At 42.9% G+C, this 16,910-nt stretch overlaps 1 protein-coding gene across 1 annotated transcript in view; it reads left to right on the forward strand.

Moving 5' to 3' along the window:
• Nucleotides 1–16,910, forward strand: part of BRSK2 (BR serine/threonine kinase 2) — a 319,563-nt gene that overhangs the window by 290,702 nt on the left and 11,951 nt on the right. Inside the window, exons 17-20 of the mRNA XM_067295501.1 lie at nt 3,194–3,317; nt 5,426–5,606; nt 6,762–6,851; nt 15,434–15,481. Coding sequence (XP_067151602.1) covers nt 3,194–3,317; nt 5,426–5,606; nt 6,762–6,851; nt 15,434–15,481 — 443 coding nt within the window. The remainder of the gene's footprint in view (nt 1–3,193; nt 3,318–5,425; nt 5,607–6,761; nt 6,852–15,433; nt 15,482–16,910) is intronic.

Genomic DNA, 16,910 nt, shown 5'->3' on the forward strand with positions numbered 1-16,910 from the left:
CTGTTACAGCATTTTTTAATGACTGCCATTCATTTAACAATCTTGATGATTAGGTAATACACTTCAACACATCTGGGTGACGCTATTCTTTCTCTTTTGAAAAGTCCTAGTGAATGTGTTAGGGATGACATTTAAAGAGACATATCTCCAGCTGCTTTAAAGCAGCGAAGCTCCATTTGCTTGAGTAGAAATGCTATTATTTATGCCAAGCAGGAAAACTTCAGGAGTTAAGGTCCATGAGCTCAGTGACAGATAGGGAAGGCAGTGAGGCTCTCCAGAAGGCCCTGCAGACAGACACTCCAAAAGTATGAGATGGAACAACATTATAGCAGTGAGAAATTCAGTGTAAAGTGATAAAACACTAGCTTCCATTTTCATACTAATTTTTATTCATGAATTGGACACCTGATTGGATTCCCTAGAGTAGTCTATGTACCCCTCCTCCCACACACACCTCCTACCTCTCTCCCTCTTAGGAGACTTGCCATGACAAGAGAAGAGTGTTAATGCAACTACCTTTTTTACTGCTTACAGCCTGATACTGTGAGGTGCTAGAGCACCTTATTCAGGGTGCTGAGGCTCCTTGATTCATACCAGTTTCAACCTGAGATGATAGCATGTAGCACCCCATAAGAGGAAGGAAGCCTTCACTGTGTAGTTTTACTCTGAAGCTGCACCTTCCTCTTCAGTTGGCACATTCCCTGCGTGTATAGGCACAACTAGTTCTGCTGATTTGAGAGAGAAGAGCCAGTGCACGTGTGCTGTGTCCTGATTTTGTTCATTCCAGAAACAGGAGGGGCCACTGGAGTCTATTCCATCTTGTGCCACACCAGCAAAATTATTTACTGAATCCCAGTGTTTTACAAGGTGGATTCTAGCGCAGGCTACCAGTGAATCTTCCCAAGTCTGCCTTACTGGTGATAACCTGGCAAAAGAAAAGAGCCCAGCTGGACTCTGGAGATTCCAGGCCAAGTTTGCAAGCTGAATAGGAGAAAACATCTCCATTTTGGGAGGCCCTTTTAACCTGCACTCATTAAGAGACCTATAAACAAGGGGCCCACAGCATCATTAATACAAAAATGAAAAACAGTATTTTAAGATGGCAGACCTGAAATTAAATATTTGGACTTTTCCAAGCCCGGCTTCCAAGGAGTATGCATGACATATGCTGGGCCCCTAGAGTCCGTATAGCCAACCTCTGTTCAGATGATAGATACAAGCCTAAGACAACCAGACGTTTTATATAGATAGACAGGTGCAAATTTACTAATGAGCATAAGCCCTTTACATGCAGGGAGCTATTGCCCCAGCTCTCCAGGGGCTTGCGGAGTTGTTATGGTGCGTGTGAGACACATGAGCTAATTAGTGTGTAATTTCCTTTCACACTCTAACCCTGGCTCCTTAACGACCCATTTAAAGGAGAGGTCCTTTCTCTTTACTGCTCCCTATGCTAATCTTTGGCTCACTGGCTTAGTTACAGTTGCCTATGAATATTTTAGGGAGTTATGGTTTTCCAGCCCACTTTAATTGAGTGGGGGGCAGTGATTTACCAAATTGCAAGTGAATCTTTTTGCGCTCTTGTTTTTGATTGCCTGCAGTAGGTGTAAATGAATGATTATTTGCACAACTGAGCTGTCTTCTGGTTCTGGTGCTTCCACTGTGTGGATTAAATGGGCAATGAGATGACAGTGCTGGGATTCATGGAGCACTCTGGAATAGGGAATGAGTGCAAATTACTGGACTTCTCTGAGATCAAACTTTGTTATTTATCCCAAAGGCCAAGACTTCAAATTAGTTTCCCAGTTTGTTGCTCTGTCTCCTAGTCTCTGCCCTTTCTCATTCTGCCTCAGTCTGAGTCTTTGCCTGGAAAGCGAATCTGCTAATAATTCTCTCCAGCTGTTCGTTGCTTTGCTGGAAAGCCGGTGCAGATCCTTTTTGCAGATGGCTTTCCTTTTCTGGAGAAACATGGACTGTAGGATGTCTTCTTCTGTTGAGTGGTAATGTTCCCCAAAACAAGTGAAAGCCTATTGCTTGGCATAATGCAAACTGGACTTGTCACGGGATTAGAAAATATCCTACAGAGAAAAAAATCTGCATTCGCTTGGTGGCAGGTCTTTTCATCTCCGACTTTTTCATGCTAAATTCCTCCCTGCTAGAGCATGGCTGATTTCAGTGGAATTTTCCCTGGGCTTAGCTTGGTCCAGCAGATCTGTGGCTGTATCTCATAGCTGACAGCATCTTCTCTTCCCTCAAAAGCACACCTCTCAGAGGTGCTCTCTCAAGTTTGGAGTAGTTTCCCTCAATAACATACATGTCTCCCTGCGTTTTTCCTTTAGCCTGTTTAACTTAAAAGTGAACCTCAACAAAGTGGATAGTGGATACTATCCACTACAAAGTGGATTGCTGATACTATCAGTGTGGAAAAAATGAAGCAATTTCATTTTTTGATGAAACCACCATCTGATGCTGAAAGGAAATGTGGGGTTGGATTGCTGTCACTGGAAAGCCTGAAGTGTGTTTTGTATTGTGTTGATATCTTCTCTCTTAGTACTGGAAATTCATTTCTATGTAGGAAGGCCAGAGTTCATGCATTGTTTAGACACCCTGAATGGAACTAACGTAATGCACAATTTTTGTCCTGGCCTTCTGCGTAGGACTAGATTTCACTCACTGACAGATTGGAGGTCCAGTGAAAGCCAGAGCTTGCTTAAAAGATGAAGATTAGCATGATTGTACTGTTAACCCAGGAAGACACCTTCAGAAAAAGAACTTTCCAAGCCCTAGAAGACCAAAGGGGTTGAAATTGGGCAGGAAGGAACTTAGATCCCTGTGTTACCAGCACCCAAGTGGTGTCACGAGAAATGGAGAGATTGCTGGAGAGATCTCAGAAATGTGTCCGCAGATTTATATGCACTTTATATATGCAGTATTAATTAGTATATTGGCTCAGTCAGAAGAGTTATCATTACCTGTCACACATGCTGCCAAAGTAACACTCTCTGGGCCATCATTTCAACAGTTTTCACTAAGTGAATAGGATGTTCTCGGACTGTGAGCCACCTACTGTAGTAGTGTCACATCTGGAGTGTTATCAATACTTCTTCGTGCAGTTTTGTGTATTCTTTCCTTGTGAGAGGTGTGTAAGAAATAGTACTCAATATTCTAAACCATCTCTTTCTTTTCATCATGTCAGGCTTGCCAAAAAATCCTGGTTTGGTAACTTCATCAACCTGGAGAAAGAAGAACAGATTTTTGTGGTCATTAAGGACAAACCACTAAGCTCCATTAAGGCTGATATTGTCCACGCTTTCCTCTCGGTAAGTCGGTTCAAAGGCATGCTCTGAACTGGTGGCATTGCTCACTGGTCAGCTCCAGGACTTCTTGTGCCGTATTCTACTTGTCAGAATCTCTGCTCCTTCAAACATTTAATTTATGTAGCATGTTGATTCAGGCCTCCACTGGACTCTGCCTGAATTTCTAAACGTAGATAATATTCTCTAAAATGAGAAAAGATTTCACCTTTCTTGGCAGGGTCCCCAGGTTTGCCGGTGCTTGGAATATCAGTGCAGTTAGAGCTCACACTGCCAGTGTGGTATCAAGACAGTGACTTGCTGCTTTGTCACGCTTTCTAATCACCTTCTGGGCATCAGATTGAGTCTCCCTCTGCTGGCTATGCCCTCCACCACTTTTATCAGACACAAAAACCTGTCTCACATCTTCATTTTTTACTTTAAATCTCCTCTTCTATGCTTTATGGCAGATAGAGGAGTAATTTCCTATTGTGACCGGAGTATCAGTTGTTGCAGATGCTGTTTATTTACAATCCAGGACTGTCTGCTGTGTGAGCAGAGGGAAATGTCCTGTGTTTTCCTAGATGGAGTCCTTATTTTCACCCATCTTTCTAGATGGGTATCAGTGAAGAAAAAGTCAGCACAGTAAAGCTAATTTGAAAGTTTTTTCAGTTCAAGGGAGTTGGAAACATAGTTATTGATATTTTTCTTCAATGGAGTTAAGAGAAGGAGACTTAACTTTTTATGTAATTTGTTAAATTGATATTGTTTTGTACAAAAAATGGCACTCCTTTTTAGTCTTTATGATGCTGCAATGAATTTCTTCCAAAAAAAGTGTCATGATCCTTTTAACTGTTCATACACAGTGCAGACATACAAAGAACAAGTACAGTATAATAGCATTCATCGCCCACTGGTGATCCGTGGTGAGTTTCAAACCAGTCCATCTTGGATTGTTTTGAAACATGCACATTACTGTACCAGTTCTGTGCCTTCAGCTATGCTGGTGGGTTTGTATTGTGCAATGGTGTGCACTACTGTCTGTATCAGTGATTCTGTACACACCCCACGTGTGCGGGGTGGCGTGTGCCATGGTGATTTCTGTGCAGACCCTACGACTCATCTCTTAAGCCAGCTTCAAAATTAAATGTTTTGTTGCAGCCTGATAAATGAGTCCTTAATGTCAGCTTTTCAAAGAACTCATCTCTCATTTTTCCTCAGTTAAGGGGCCAGATTTCCAATGGATTTGGGGGATCTTTAAAAAACTGGTCCTTTATGAATCAATAAATAGAAAGTGAGGGTATGTTAAATTCTGGCAGGAACTGCGAATGATGAGTGCTTGAAAATTGGGCAGTTATGAAATTTTGCTGCAGGTCTGAAGACACAGATATTGGAGGATACCAGAAAGCTGCTCAAGGTTCTTTTATATATTGATAAGAATTGTGGTTTGGGTAAGTAATTTGCAGGCATGCTGTCCCTGTGGACATCCCAGACACTTGTGTACATGTCTACTCTTTGTACTGGTGTCTCATTGATATCACAGAATCACCAAACAATTCAAGCTGGAAAGGACTTCAGGATGTCTCCTGCTCAAGACAGGATCAGCTATGAGAGCACACCAGGTTGCTCAGGGCTTTCCCCAGTCAGGTCTTGAAAGCCTCCAGGACGGAGGCTGCATAACCTTTCTGGGCAACCCATTCCAATGTCTGACTGTCCTCATGGTGAAAAAGGTTTTCGTTATATCCAGTCTTACATACCACTGACTTTTCTAGCATTAATACCAGCTCTCACTCAGCAAAAGGCATTTCTTGAAACTGATAAGTGGATAGGAAAAGAAAAACTGAGTGTATGCAGTTGTGCAACATGTGGAATTTATATGCATGCTGGGTATTCCATCAATATTCAACCTTTAAATTTAGTTCAGTCATGTAGGAAGTGGGCATTTTTGTGTGGTGCCATGCAGCCTGCACTCTTACTGATTGCACAAGAATACTCTGTACTTTAGAAGTTCAAGCCCAGAAGCAGCAAATCTTACTGGCTCTGGAAATATGCAACTAATTGTTCTAAATTGAATGCTGCAATTTTGTTCCCTTTGTGCTTTAGTCCTACCATCTCCTTTTCCCCACCTATTTCAGATTCCAAGCCTCAGTCACAGTGTCATCTCACAGACAAGCTTCCGTGCAGAATATAAGTCCACAGGAGGTCCTGCTGTCTTCCAGAAGCCAGTGAAGTTCCAGGTGGACATAACGTACACAGAAGGGGGAGAGGCGCAGAAGGAGAACGGGATCTATTCTGTCACTTTCACACTCTTATCAGGTAACCGCAGCAAAACTGTAACGTGGGTGCTTTTTGCCTTTGTCCTTGCTGGTACAGAGGCCAGTAAAGAGAGCTCACCCAGGGGAAGTAATCTATCTTGACCTTAGGGGAAGATTCAGACAGTTGGAAAGAGGAGGACATGGGGAACAAGATTCCCAGAGAGCTGAAGTTGCCACTACCATGATTAGTACTAAAGTTCCTGCTCTGTGCATCAGATTTGAAATACCCTCCCTGTCCTGCCTCCTTGTTTCAGTCAAAGCTCTCAGTGTCTCAGCTGGACACTGTGAGGCCACTAGTTTCTCCTTTCTTAAAGAAACTTGCAAGCACCCTTTTTCCTGGCTGGCCATATGACACACTGGGGTTAAGGTGGACAGCTGAAATCAGTGGAGAGCCTGGAAGTTGTCCGTATGTCTCACTCCTTTCAACCAACCTGGCTTCCATTCCATTGCTTCTCTTCTCCTACTCTTTTCCTCCTCCTCACAACCCACCCGTCATGGAAGGCAGTGAGTAATTCCCTACCTCCAGGCAATCCAATACTGAGGATCAACAGGCCCTCAGCCAGACTGATGCCACAGGAATGCAACCATCTCCTCTGTCTTTAGGAAATGGACAGTTGATTTTGCTTTCCTGTCATATGTTCTCCAGCCCTCAGGCTGGCTGTCGTGTAAAGGAGGAGCCCAGCAGCGCTAAGGCTGCGTGGATATTGTGCAGGTCGCTTTAGGCTGTTAGAGCACTGCTCAGTGAGACAGCCCTGACTGTGGCAAGAGGACACTGCATCCAGCCAGCCTTATTAGAACCACTGATGAATGGGATTGTTATCTCCACCATTTAGAGGGAATTGCCCTCACTCTCAGGTGGGCTTGGAGAAGGTTTTGGAGGGAAATGTTAAAAAAAAAAAAGAAAAAACCCTTTCCGTCTTTACGAAAGTAGCCAGGAAGCCATCCTTCCTCCTGTTCAGTCCAGCATGCCGCAGTCCCTAATAACGTGGCAGCTGAATAATAGTACCTCACAGCTGTACCCTTCAGCTGGAGCACAGGCATGCTGTCAGTACCCTAACGGGGAGAAGATTGAAAGGAAATCCCCTCTGGCCCGTGTTGTTTGGGGTTGCAGCTCCCACTCCTCTCACAGCCATCTGTGCCTCTTCTCTCCTCACAGGTCCAAGCCGTCGTTTTAAGAGGGTAGTAGAAACCATTCAGGCACAGTTGTTAAGCACACATGACCAGCCTTCGGTGCAGCAGTTATCAGGTAAGTAGTTTCTACTGTTGAGCACCTTGCTTCAGCAGGGACAGGAAGGTGAAGTGCCTCTCAGTACCAGGAGGCTGAGGGAGGTCATCCCTCTGATTACAGCAAGAAACTAGCTCCATTCAGACAGAACAGTAACTCCCCGCACCCCCCCCCCCCCACTCCTCCCTGTCTCATCCCCACTCCAGTGCTCCCAATGCATTCCCCAAGTGAACAGCTTCTCCCCTCCTCCCGCCCAAAGAGCCATTTGCCCACTTCTCCATCAAAGGCTGCATCATCAGTAGTTCTTCCAGATTTTCTCCGGCTCCAAAATCTCCCAGAACAGGGACACACTCTAGAAGATATCTGATTTCCGAACCTTTCAGGCGTGCTGTAGAAACCTCTAACTTCAGAGGCTCCCAGAACAAAGTTGAGAGCTACTTTTAACAAGCCATTAACAGCAGCATTTTCAGATGGTCAGAAGGTGGCTAATAGTTTCCAGTATTGTGGTCAAATTCTTGGCCCAATTACTGTGGTAGCACAAATCATATACTAAGGTTCTGCAGAAGCTATACTTTATCTTTTTTTAATGTAAATTTCTATTCCTCATGGTTGTAAAGAAAGACTTACAAGTGTGGCCCTGCGCAATGGCATCAATCTGAATCTGCAGGCAGCCTGAAATGGTAACAAAGAAACTGGTCTCATTCCACCATTGTGTAGCAAATGTTCACTCTGAAAACTAGTGGTGGCACTAAAAAAAAAAAATCAGAATTAACTCTTCTATCCTTTAAGAGAACAAAACAATGGAAAAGGTGAGAATTGAAATCATAAGGATGCTTAGCTATTGGGAGTGCTTCAAGGAAGGAAAAAAATCTGGAGAAGCAGAAAAAAGGTACAAAGGTACAAATACAGGGAAGAAATATGAGCAGGACAGAGGGTGGAGGCTGCAGGAAGAGGCAGGAGGAGTGGGAAGAATTTTCTCATTGCATGATGCTGAAAAGGTGGTAACTAAATATACATAAGAGTCAAATTCTGTGCTTAACCTTTGTGTGAACCAGCCACAGACAATAGTAGGAGAAGGAAGCAGGTATGGCATCCTGCAGTTAAATGCTGGATCTCCTTGGCTCATTGCACATATGGGTTACAGGCTTCTGGTCTAACAGTGTGGTTTAACAGCTGAAGATAAAATAACTCCATCTAGAATAGTGTGTGCTCACTACATGACAGAAAACTACACTCAGCTCAGGAAAGATTAATTTCCACTTTGCTTTTGCCCTCCAGCACTGCCTGACCTTCTGCATGCTGGATTGCAAGGGTATCCAGCACATGGGTTACTCTGTTAAGGAACAGGAAAAGTGAGAATATTAGAACTAGGGTCAATTCAGGTTTTCAGTTCAGTCCAGGTCTGGACTTCTGAAATTAAATTGAACTCAAGGAAGCGGCCAGTTTTCTGCCAGCCCTTCCTCTTGGGAAATCCTGAGGCCCAGTGGGAGCGAGAAGAGCATCTTTTGGGTATAGTTTGTATTACCCCTGCTGTGTTTACACAATCCTTGTCTCTTAGGGAAAGAAATGTGCCCTTACCCTCTGCTGAGGATAAAATTGTTTTAAATAAAATTGTGAGCTGTCTTATTATCATCACCCTAGCATGGGCTAGCTACTGAGGCCAGCTAGAAAGACTTGGACCCTGTTGCACACAGACATGTAATGCACATAGGAAACTCATATGATGGCAGGAATAAAAATCATTCATCTAACTCGGAGGTTCGGGGAGATGATTAGGGCCAACTGTGCTGTGAGAAATGTATCTGACATACAGTTTTGCTCTGGCTCTGGAAAGGAGAAATCATATTATAGATGCCGAATCTCTTCCTGCTGCCTAAAGCTGCACTAGAGTATGTCATTCTAGCAAGGGAAAACCAGCTTGATCTTTAAAGTCAAGGAGGGAAGAATAACTCCACATGGAGCAAAACCAAAATGAATGATCTCTTGAAACTTAAAAATGAGAATTCCCTGGGCCAGGGAGTTATCCAGGCAAGACAGGTCCTGAGACACCCAGGAAGCAAACTATCCTGTAATCACCTGTCCTGATCAGCAAGATGTGTGCGTCTCTTGAAAAAAGAGAGAAGTAGTGCAACTCAGAAAATTTAGTTTGGAACAGAGTCCAAGGGACAGAGAGAAAGGAAGGAAAAAAAGGGATCGTTACCAACAAAGAGAGAACCTGTGTGTCAAAGTAGGAAGGCCCAATGGTTCACATACCCCAGCAGTAGTGAGAGGGTAGGAGGAAATACAGGAATAAGGGGACAGCGAGAGAGCTGAGTTCACATTCCTCACTGTGCTCAGCTATGTGGCTGTAGCTGGCCAGGTCTGCGCAAGGACCTCCTAGAAATTGCCATGGGATTACTCAACTTTCTGTCAGTGTAGAAACAAGGCAAATTCTCCATTTCTCTTCTTCTCCCATGCTCCCAGCTCTGAACACTTCACAGATATTGTGGTGGTTGGGTTCCTATTCAGGTTCGTGGTTTAAGGATGCTCTGTAGGCAAAGTCCACTGCAGCAACAGAAAGGGCTGACAGTTCACTTTGAGTCCCCTCCTCCTTGGCTCTGAGGATATTCAGACCAGCAATACTGGCCTGTCTGTACCACTGCCAGGGCACTGGAGATTTCCCTAGCTCATTGTGCACAGATATATCCACTGTGCAGGTGTCTCCCCTGCCTTTTAGTTCAGGTGCCATTACAGGTGGCATGATGAAAACCATCTGTGAAAAAAGCATGCATGTAAAGTGAGAACTGCAGAAGGGGAAGATGCAATAAACAGTATAAAGCAGAATAGCAAGGCCTAGTAAGCACATGGCACTGACAGTCTTTCTCTCTCCTGCCCCTCTTTGATCTGTTGTGCAGCATGCCAGCCCGCTAAGCTGGCTTGCCTGGGTTTCAGAACGCACTTTCCTCTGTCTCATCTCCTCCAGCTCACAACAGTGTTTCTAGTTGTGTTGTCCATGCATCCGTGTGTGTGTATGTGAGTGTGTGTACACATATATACCTGATTTAGGCAGATGTATTTTTATGGTGCACCTGAGCACCCTGTAATCTCCCTTTCCCATGGATATTCTTCCATTCACTTCCATTTTCCCTTCCTAAGACTGGCTGTGCTTATTCTTTCTCAAATACTCTGAAACAGGAAAATAGCTTTCCACCCTCTCCTGAATAAATGTGTAAATAAATGAAATCCATCCAAAAAGCTAAATTAATACATTTAAAATCCACTGTCCAGTTGCCCAAGTTCAGTACAATACATCAGCCTTCTCCCTTGATACTTCAGGTCATTAAATCTGCTATAGTATAACTAATGAGGCAATACCAGGTCTACAGACTCATGACTGGCATAGAACAAGTACATAGGGACTGATTGTTTCTTCTGCTAAAAACCAGAGGCCATTACATGAAACTCGTGGAAGCCAAGTACTAAACCATCATTGGAAGGTGTTTCTTCATGTAGTGGGTAATACCTGTGGAACTCCTTGCTGAAGCAGTTGTGGATGCAAGAAGCTTCTACATACTCATATTCCTATGAGTACTTCCATATTCAGAGGGAGGTGGACAGCTCCCTGCAAGAGAAATCTTTGTGGGGATTGCTTAAGAGAGAAACCACAGCAGGCTCATCAAATCCCTGACCTAAAAATGGTCAGAGAGTGAGGTAGTATTAGGGGGAAGCATCATATATGTTTGGCCTGCTGTTACTCTCCTGGATGTCCATGTATGGCTACTAAATATGGGATGATTTGGACCTTTGATCTGAACCAGAAGACCTGTCCATGTGTTCTTGATACTAGTATCACAAAATCCATTATGTTCAGTGAGGCTCTGAAAAGACAGTGCTTCTTGGATCAAGGGGGAAGAACCCTATCTACAGAAGCAGTCGGCCTTGTCTCTTGTCCATGTATTGCTCCATCCAGGAGCCTCATATGCAGAATATATACTTAGGTAGTCCCTGGGCAGAATTGCCCTTTGGTGGGACAAAAGGATCTCTGTGGAGGAAGAGAAATCTCAGATCTTTGCCTTTGTTTCAGCCCAGTACACTTCCCATTAAATTATACTCTGTCTGCCTCCAGTGCCTTTGTACAAAGGAGTAATAGAAACAGCTGGTGAATGGGGACATGCAAAAGCGATCAGTGATTATTCTCAGGGTATCAATTTTTATCTTTCTGGTATTTTCTTGCCTCTTTATGCTTGGTCTTGAGAGTGGGGTGCTGCATATCCCCATTTTTCCTGTTTTCCCATGTTCTGGGCAATCAGCAATACTGAAATAGCTTTTTTTTACTTCTCTGTAATAGGTTTTCTGCTTCTTTATATTTCTTTGCTTTGTGTCAGATTTTAACCATTGGCACCTCAAAGTTTAGAGTTTCTCAGTGATGCAGCTGGAAATACTTTTCATCAGCGTGAGCAAGTGTTTAGAGACCATATCCACCTTCGAAATAGGGCAGTACAAATTCTTTCTGATGACATGCATCTTCAGTATATTCTCCTAAGCTCTCTTACTGTGCTGGTGTACATATGTATAAAAAAAAAAAGCTTGTGTGACTCAGAAAGCTTTGCTGGAGTATTGATCTGTACAATCTGGGTGTTCATCTTTATGGCTCACAAGGGCTGTAGGTTGGTTAATTCTCTACAAAAAGTTAATAAGAAACTTAAAGTCTCTAAATGTGTGAAGGATTTTACCATCAGAACAGAAAAAGAGAGTAAGTAGCAAATTAAGGGCTTTGAAAGGTAAACTTCCAGCTGCAGACCCAATATAGGGCTATGCAAATGCGAGTTTGGATTTGGACTGCAAGTCAGCTTTGGGTGGGACTCATCCAGGTCCCAGGTTTATATTCCCTGCATTCTTGTGGAGATCCTTTGTGTCTTACCATTCTTGTAGTGTCTGGGGCAATCACTTCATCTTCTTATCACGGTTCCCACCTATAAAAGATGTGGTGCAAAGCCTGGTTGGATTGGTAGAGCACTTTTTTTTGCTAAGCAGTTTTAATAATATTACTCAACAGGCGACATTGCAATTAACTGAGTAGTCTTGACGTAAAGCATGTAAAAAAAAAAATCCAAGCACTCCAGATTTTTAATAGGACAGTGCATTTCAAATAAGCACCCAAAGGCTGGGGAAATGGTAACTACCTTGGACCAGAGGAACTGGTGGCTCCCTTGACATCATCTCCTTTGATGGAAGTGTTTACTGGGAGCTATAAGCATCTGGCAGGAGATGCTCAGTGCTTTCTGGAGGTCTCAGAGGAGCAGTTGCTTGTGTGAGATTTCCTGGACTGGGACAAGTCATAGTCTCACAGACATCAGGAGCATCAAAAACCAGGCTGTTTGATTGTGCAATTTAGGAAGCATAGAAACTCAGAAGTTAAAGAAAATAAGGGAAAAAAAATAGTGGAAATTTAGCAGTTTTTAATTTTTTTGTGGATTCAGAGCATGTTGGCTTTCTCGTGTGCAGATCAGGAAGGTCTTATTTTAAGCAAAGCATTTTGCTATCTGTTAATGAACTGAACTGGGTGTCATTTATAAGAGAGTCTTGGTGAAATCCAAAGCATGAATGAGTGCCAGCAATCTTTATGAAATAAGGAATTAATTTATCATCAGAAGGATTGAGAGCCAGCACTGCCACTGTGCTTTAATTAAAAAATTAAACAGCACACATGAAAAATGCAGCTACATGACACATCAGTGCTTCTCAGACAGGTAAAGGCCTTTGGACTATGGTCTTACTCATATAACATCTGGATCCTACAGGCACTGGGTTATGAATTATTATCCATGAGCAGCAGCTGGCTGCCAAGAATCGAAGGGGCTTTCTAGTAAGGATGAAAATTCTACTTTAAAATTATAAAATATTTTATCATGTAGAGTATTTATTAGAACAGAAGTTACAATATGATTGAAATAAATGAGGTATTAAAGTAATTATTACAAGAGAGAGGCTGAAGGCATATTAACTCTATTGGTCTTTCAGCAGATGTCATATGAGCTACAGTTTCTGGTGTGCTCATTTTTCCTATTCTTTAGGAGCGGGGAAAAAACACCTGATCATGTATTGGGAAGACATAAAAAATGAAAATAGATTCTTGTGCAATTCCTGGGACTGGCCATGCAATATAGAGAATACAAATTATAGGTTTGCATAACAGTTTTAAGGAAGAAAAATTAGAGGTTTTATTAAGTCTGCCTTTGATATTTTTCCATGGTCTTAAATTCCAAAAGAGTTTTTATGTTTTTCCCTATCCATCAAAAACAATTCTATAACCTGCAAAAGCAGTAGTTTAGGAACAAAATGAATTACAGGGCCCAAGATATTAAGTTATCCAAAAGCCTGTGTTACAATCCTTTTTTCATTTGTAAATCTGTCAGTTTGTATTCTAATCACACATGATTAATATATTTAGATTTGTTATACGATTAGCTTTACATGAAATACTAAAAAGAGCTGTGCTGACTGCAAATGATTTAGAAAAAAGACAGTATTCATCTGAAGTATTAATTTAAGTAACTAAAGTATTAACTCGATTTTTTTAAATTAAAAAATCACAAATAAATAGAAATACCCACTTCAGGAGAATCTTAGTAAAATTACCACAATGTTTACCTATTCTGATATTATCCAAATACCACCTTTTTTGTTTCCAGATGACTAGTGACAGAGTGGCCAGTCAGTTTTGACACACTTGAGGGAAAGATTTCAAGTGATTTAGATGGGAATTAGAAGGAATCTTTCAGTCATATTTGAGACTTTCCTGGCTTTTATGGGTTTTTCTGCACTCCCTCAAAGCTTAGGTTCTGCTAATGATTAGCTGAATTCTCTGAGCTCTTCCAGCATAGAGCTGTGTTGTGTTGCATTACAACAAGGTGTAGTTGACCCAGATGTGGCTGGACAGGAACTACTAAAAGGCATCAAATAACAAACTTCTCCAGGTTATCAAAGAAAAAAATGATAGAAACTTGTGACTGTGACTTCTGATTGTTGGCTCAATCCAGCAGCTGTAGGCAATTCTTAAGCCTGTTTAGGCATCTTCAGGGAGGAATGTGTTTTAGGAGCTTAATTTGTCTTCACTCAGTCAGAATAGCTAAAGAATTTCAAAGATAAGTAAACTCTTGGCCTCTTTGACACCTCTGACACCTTGTTCCAAATCTTGAATCCTCTCCTCTCCCTCACCTCCTTCCTTTTTCCCCTCTCTCCTTCTTTAAGTCTTATGCCTTTCTGAGAGACCTTCCATGGGTATCATCTCCCTTTCACCTCTGCCAGCCTGCCTTTGACCTTGAGGATGGAGACCATAGAGGTTCTCCTCAAATGCTCTGGCCAGTGTCACTGGACCAAGCACCTGCCCTCTCTACTCCATGCTCTCCCATGTGATCTCTGCAGCATTGGCCTGGCTGCATCAGAAAACACATCCATGCTCTCCTAGCATGGGTTAATACTGGGGGAAATAGCTTAGTCAGGCATAGCCTCCCCCACCTTTTTTTTTTTTCTGAAATTACTTTTCTCAGTATTTAAGGGGAGGAATGCTGAGAAATGATCCTGGCCTCTCTCCTGTTGACTTTTCAGCAGATAGAAGAGTAGCTAGAGCTCCGTAGCTGATAGAAATTTTAGCTTATGTGTGTGTGTTTCCAAGAAGCCTTTGGTACATGAGTGCTCATTGAGAGCCCAAGCAAGAAGAGATCTGAGACTGAACTAAGTACGTTAACTACTATCCACTTGCTCAACAGCCTGTGGGTGTTCCCCATTGCCCAGCACTCATGGGCACAAAGATTTAGATCCCAAATGCAAGGGAATCTTGCCTGATGGCAGATTCTGCTTGCCAGGAGGTTCTGCATGGAGATGTCCAGCAGGGCGAGTCCTTTTTACATTAAATTTTACATATAGAGCTCCTTCTGCTTACTGCACCTGGGTGAGAAGCACTCAGAGGCTGTGGCAGTGGGAGCTATACACAAAGCGAACAGGAATGTCTTAGGGCCAGATTCTGCCACCTTTTCAAGAAGTAGTTCTGTTGCCTGTGAGCAATCCCATCAAAATCAAGAAGAGTAAGAGACTACACATGAATGAGAGAGGCAGATTTATGGACTTGGACATTATCCTGTGGGGTCTGAAAGATGTTTCTGAGCTGGTTAAGTAAACCCTTTATTCCATGTCCAGTAGCACAATAGGTGCATCTCCTCTCTGTCTCCAGGCTTTTGATGTATGTAGATCAGCTGGCTGGACATTTTCTGGGTGTTGAAGGATAACTTACAAGCCTGGCCAGGTGAAACAATGTGTTTCAAGGCTTTTAGTTTGCTAATGTAATGGCGAACATTTCTAACATCTTGTAAATTCCTATAGCTGAGATGAAGAGGTGGGTGGAAGCAGTGGGACTGAGGCAAAATCCACTCTCAGGTCACATGGCCAGGGTTGCACTGGCATAAATGGGTGGCAGAATTTGGCCTGGGTTGTGTAAAGCCCAAGATGTGTATATGTTTCCTGCTTCAGGTAATAATGTGCTAAGTTACTACTTTATGCACAGAGGTATGGAAACCTTTTTTTTATGTTTTTCCCTCCCTCCCTCCTCTTTCCGTTCTATGATCCAGACACCACTAACTGTATGGAGTTGATGACTGGCAGACTTTCCAAATGTGGTAAGAACTTCCTTCCCTTCTGCCTTTTCTCCTTCCCCAGCCCCTGCTGAGCAATATAACGCACCGTCCAGTCCCTTCCACCTGTTCTCCTTCCCTATTCCTGCCTTCCCACGCTCTTTACAAGACTGCCCACCCCGTAACAGCCCACTGTGTCTTTCACTTCCCTGGTGGACACAAACACATCCCCCTTACTCCATTCCTCCCTACCCATGCATAGATGCACAGACTCTACCACAGCTTTCCCCTTCATAGCACAAGGGTGTGGTGTTGCACTTGTGATTCCCTCCCTCAGTGTAACCCAGGCCAGGGATTTTCTTTTTCTTTTCTGGGGTTTGGGGTTTTTTTTGGTTTGTTTTTTCTTTTGTTTACTTGCTGCCTTTGATTCATGATTCTTCAGTCCCTTTTCTGCAGTGAAGCTGAATGCTGCCCTGCTAGCTGCTGTCTCCCTTTGTCTCCTGCTATTTACTGAGACAGGATTGCTTTGCTATTTAATTCCCCTTTGCACCCAGCTCCCTTCTTTCCCCTGTATCTTTGGGGTAAGACCCTTTCAAATCCTTTCTAAGGCTCACTGCAAACTATCTGCCAGACACTTAGCTAGTGTAAATTGTCCTAGTTCCAGTCTGGTCTTGGGGAAGGATAGTAAGTCCCTAGCTGGAGGAGCTGTGTACCTACCGGACTTTCAGATTTTTGCTAGGAGTGGGGGAAAAAAAAAAAAAAACTTCCTGCAAAACTTGCATCTAACCTTTCTTGGGGTTACATGAGTTTTGGCTAACTTGTCCCTTGCCTTTCCTCCCCTCTATGCACACATTGGATTGTTTTCTTTCTTTCAGCCCCTGTGCCCATACTGACTCCTCCAAATACAGTAGTGGAAATACCCAAATACTATGAGAGAGGGTTTTGTCGTCTTACTTCTAGGTTGTACAGAAAGGTTCTGGACAAGAGTACTCTGTTCTCTTCAGATTTCCATTCAGGTATCTAGGTTGAATTCAGGTATCTCTGTGAAAGGAAATATAACCCATTGAGGAAGCAATCAGTGAGCTAGGACTGCTTTCCAGTTGGACCTGTGACTCCTGCGTCATCACTTTGTACACTAAGGAAAGTTGTTCTGGGTTTACAGTGCAAATAATACTAGGCTTATGCATGTCTGATTGAGAGCAGAATTTGGCCCATTTCCTATAATTCAGACCATCTTTTTCCCTTAAATTTCAGCTTTGCTGGTGGGAGTTTTCCCTTTTCTCTGAGGGGGACTCATTTGATTTCTTATTTGAGTTTTCTGGGTTGATCATTCCCAGTTTCCTCATGAAGACTCATTTAGGTGGTAGGCAGACCTCCAGCTTCTTCTTAAAGGCATCAGAGAGCAAATCCCTCTTCTCCCTCAGTCCTCAGTTTCTTGCCTGGATCTGGCATTCACATCATACAAAAATCCTGA

Source organism: Apteryx mantelli, chromosome 4 (genome assembly GCF_036417845.1).
Source record: "Apteryx mantelli isolate bAptMan1 chromosome 4, bAptMan1.hap1, whole genome shotgun sequence".
NCBI classification, from domain to species: domain Eukaryota; kingdom Metazoa; phylum Chordata; class Aves; order Apterygiformes; family Apterygidae; genus Apteryx; species Apteryx mantelli.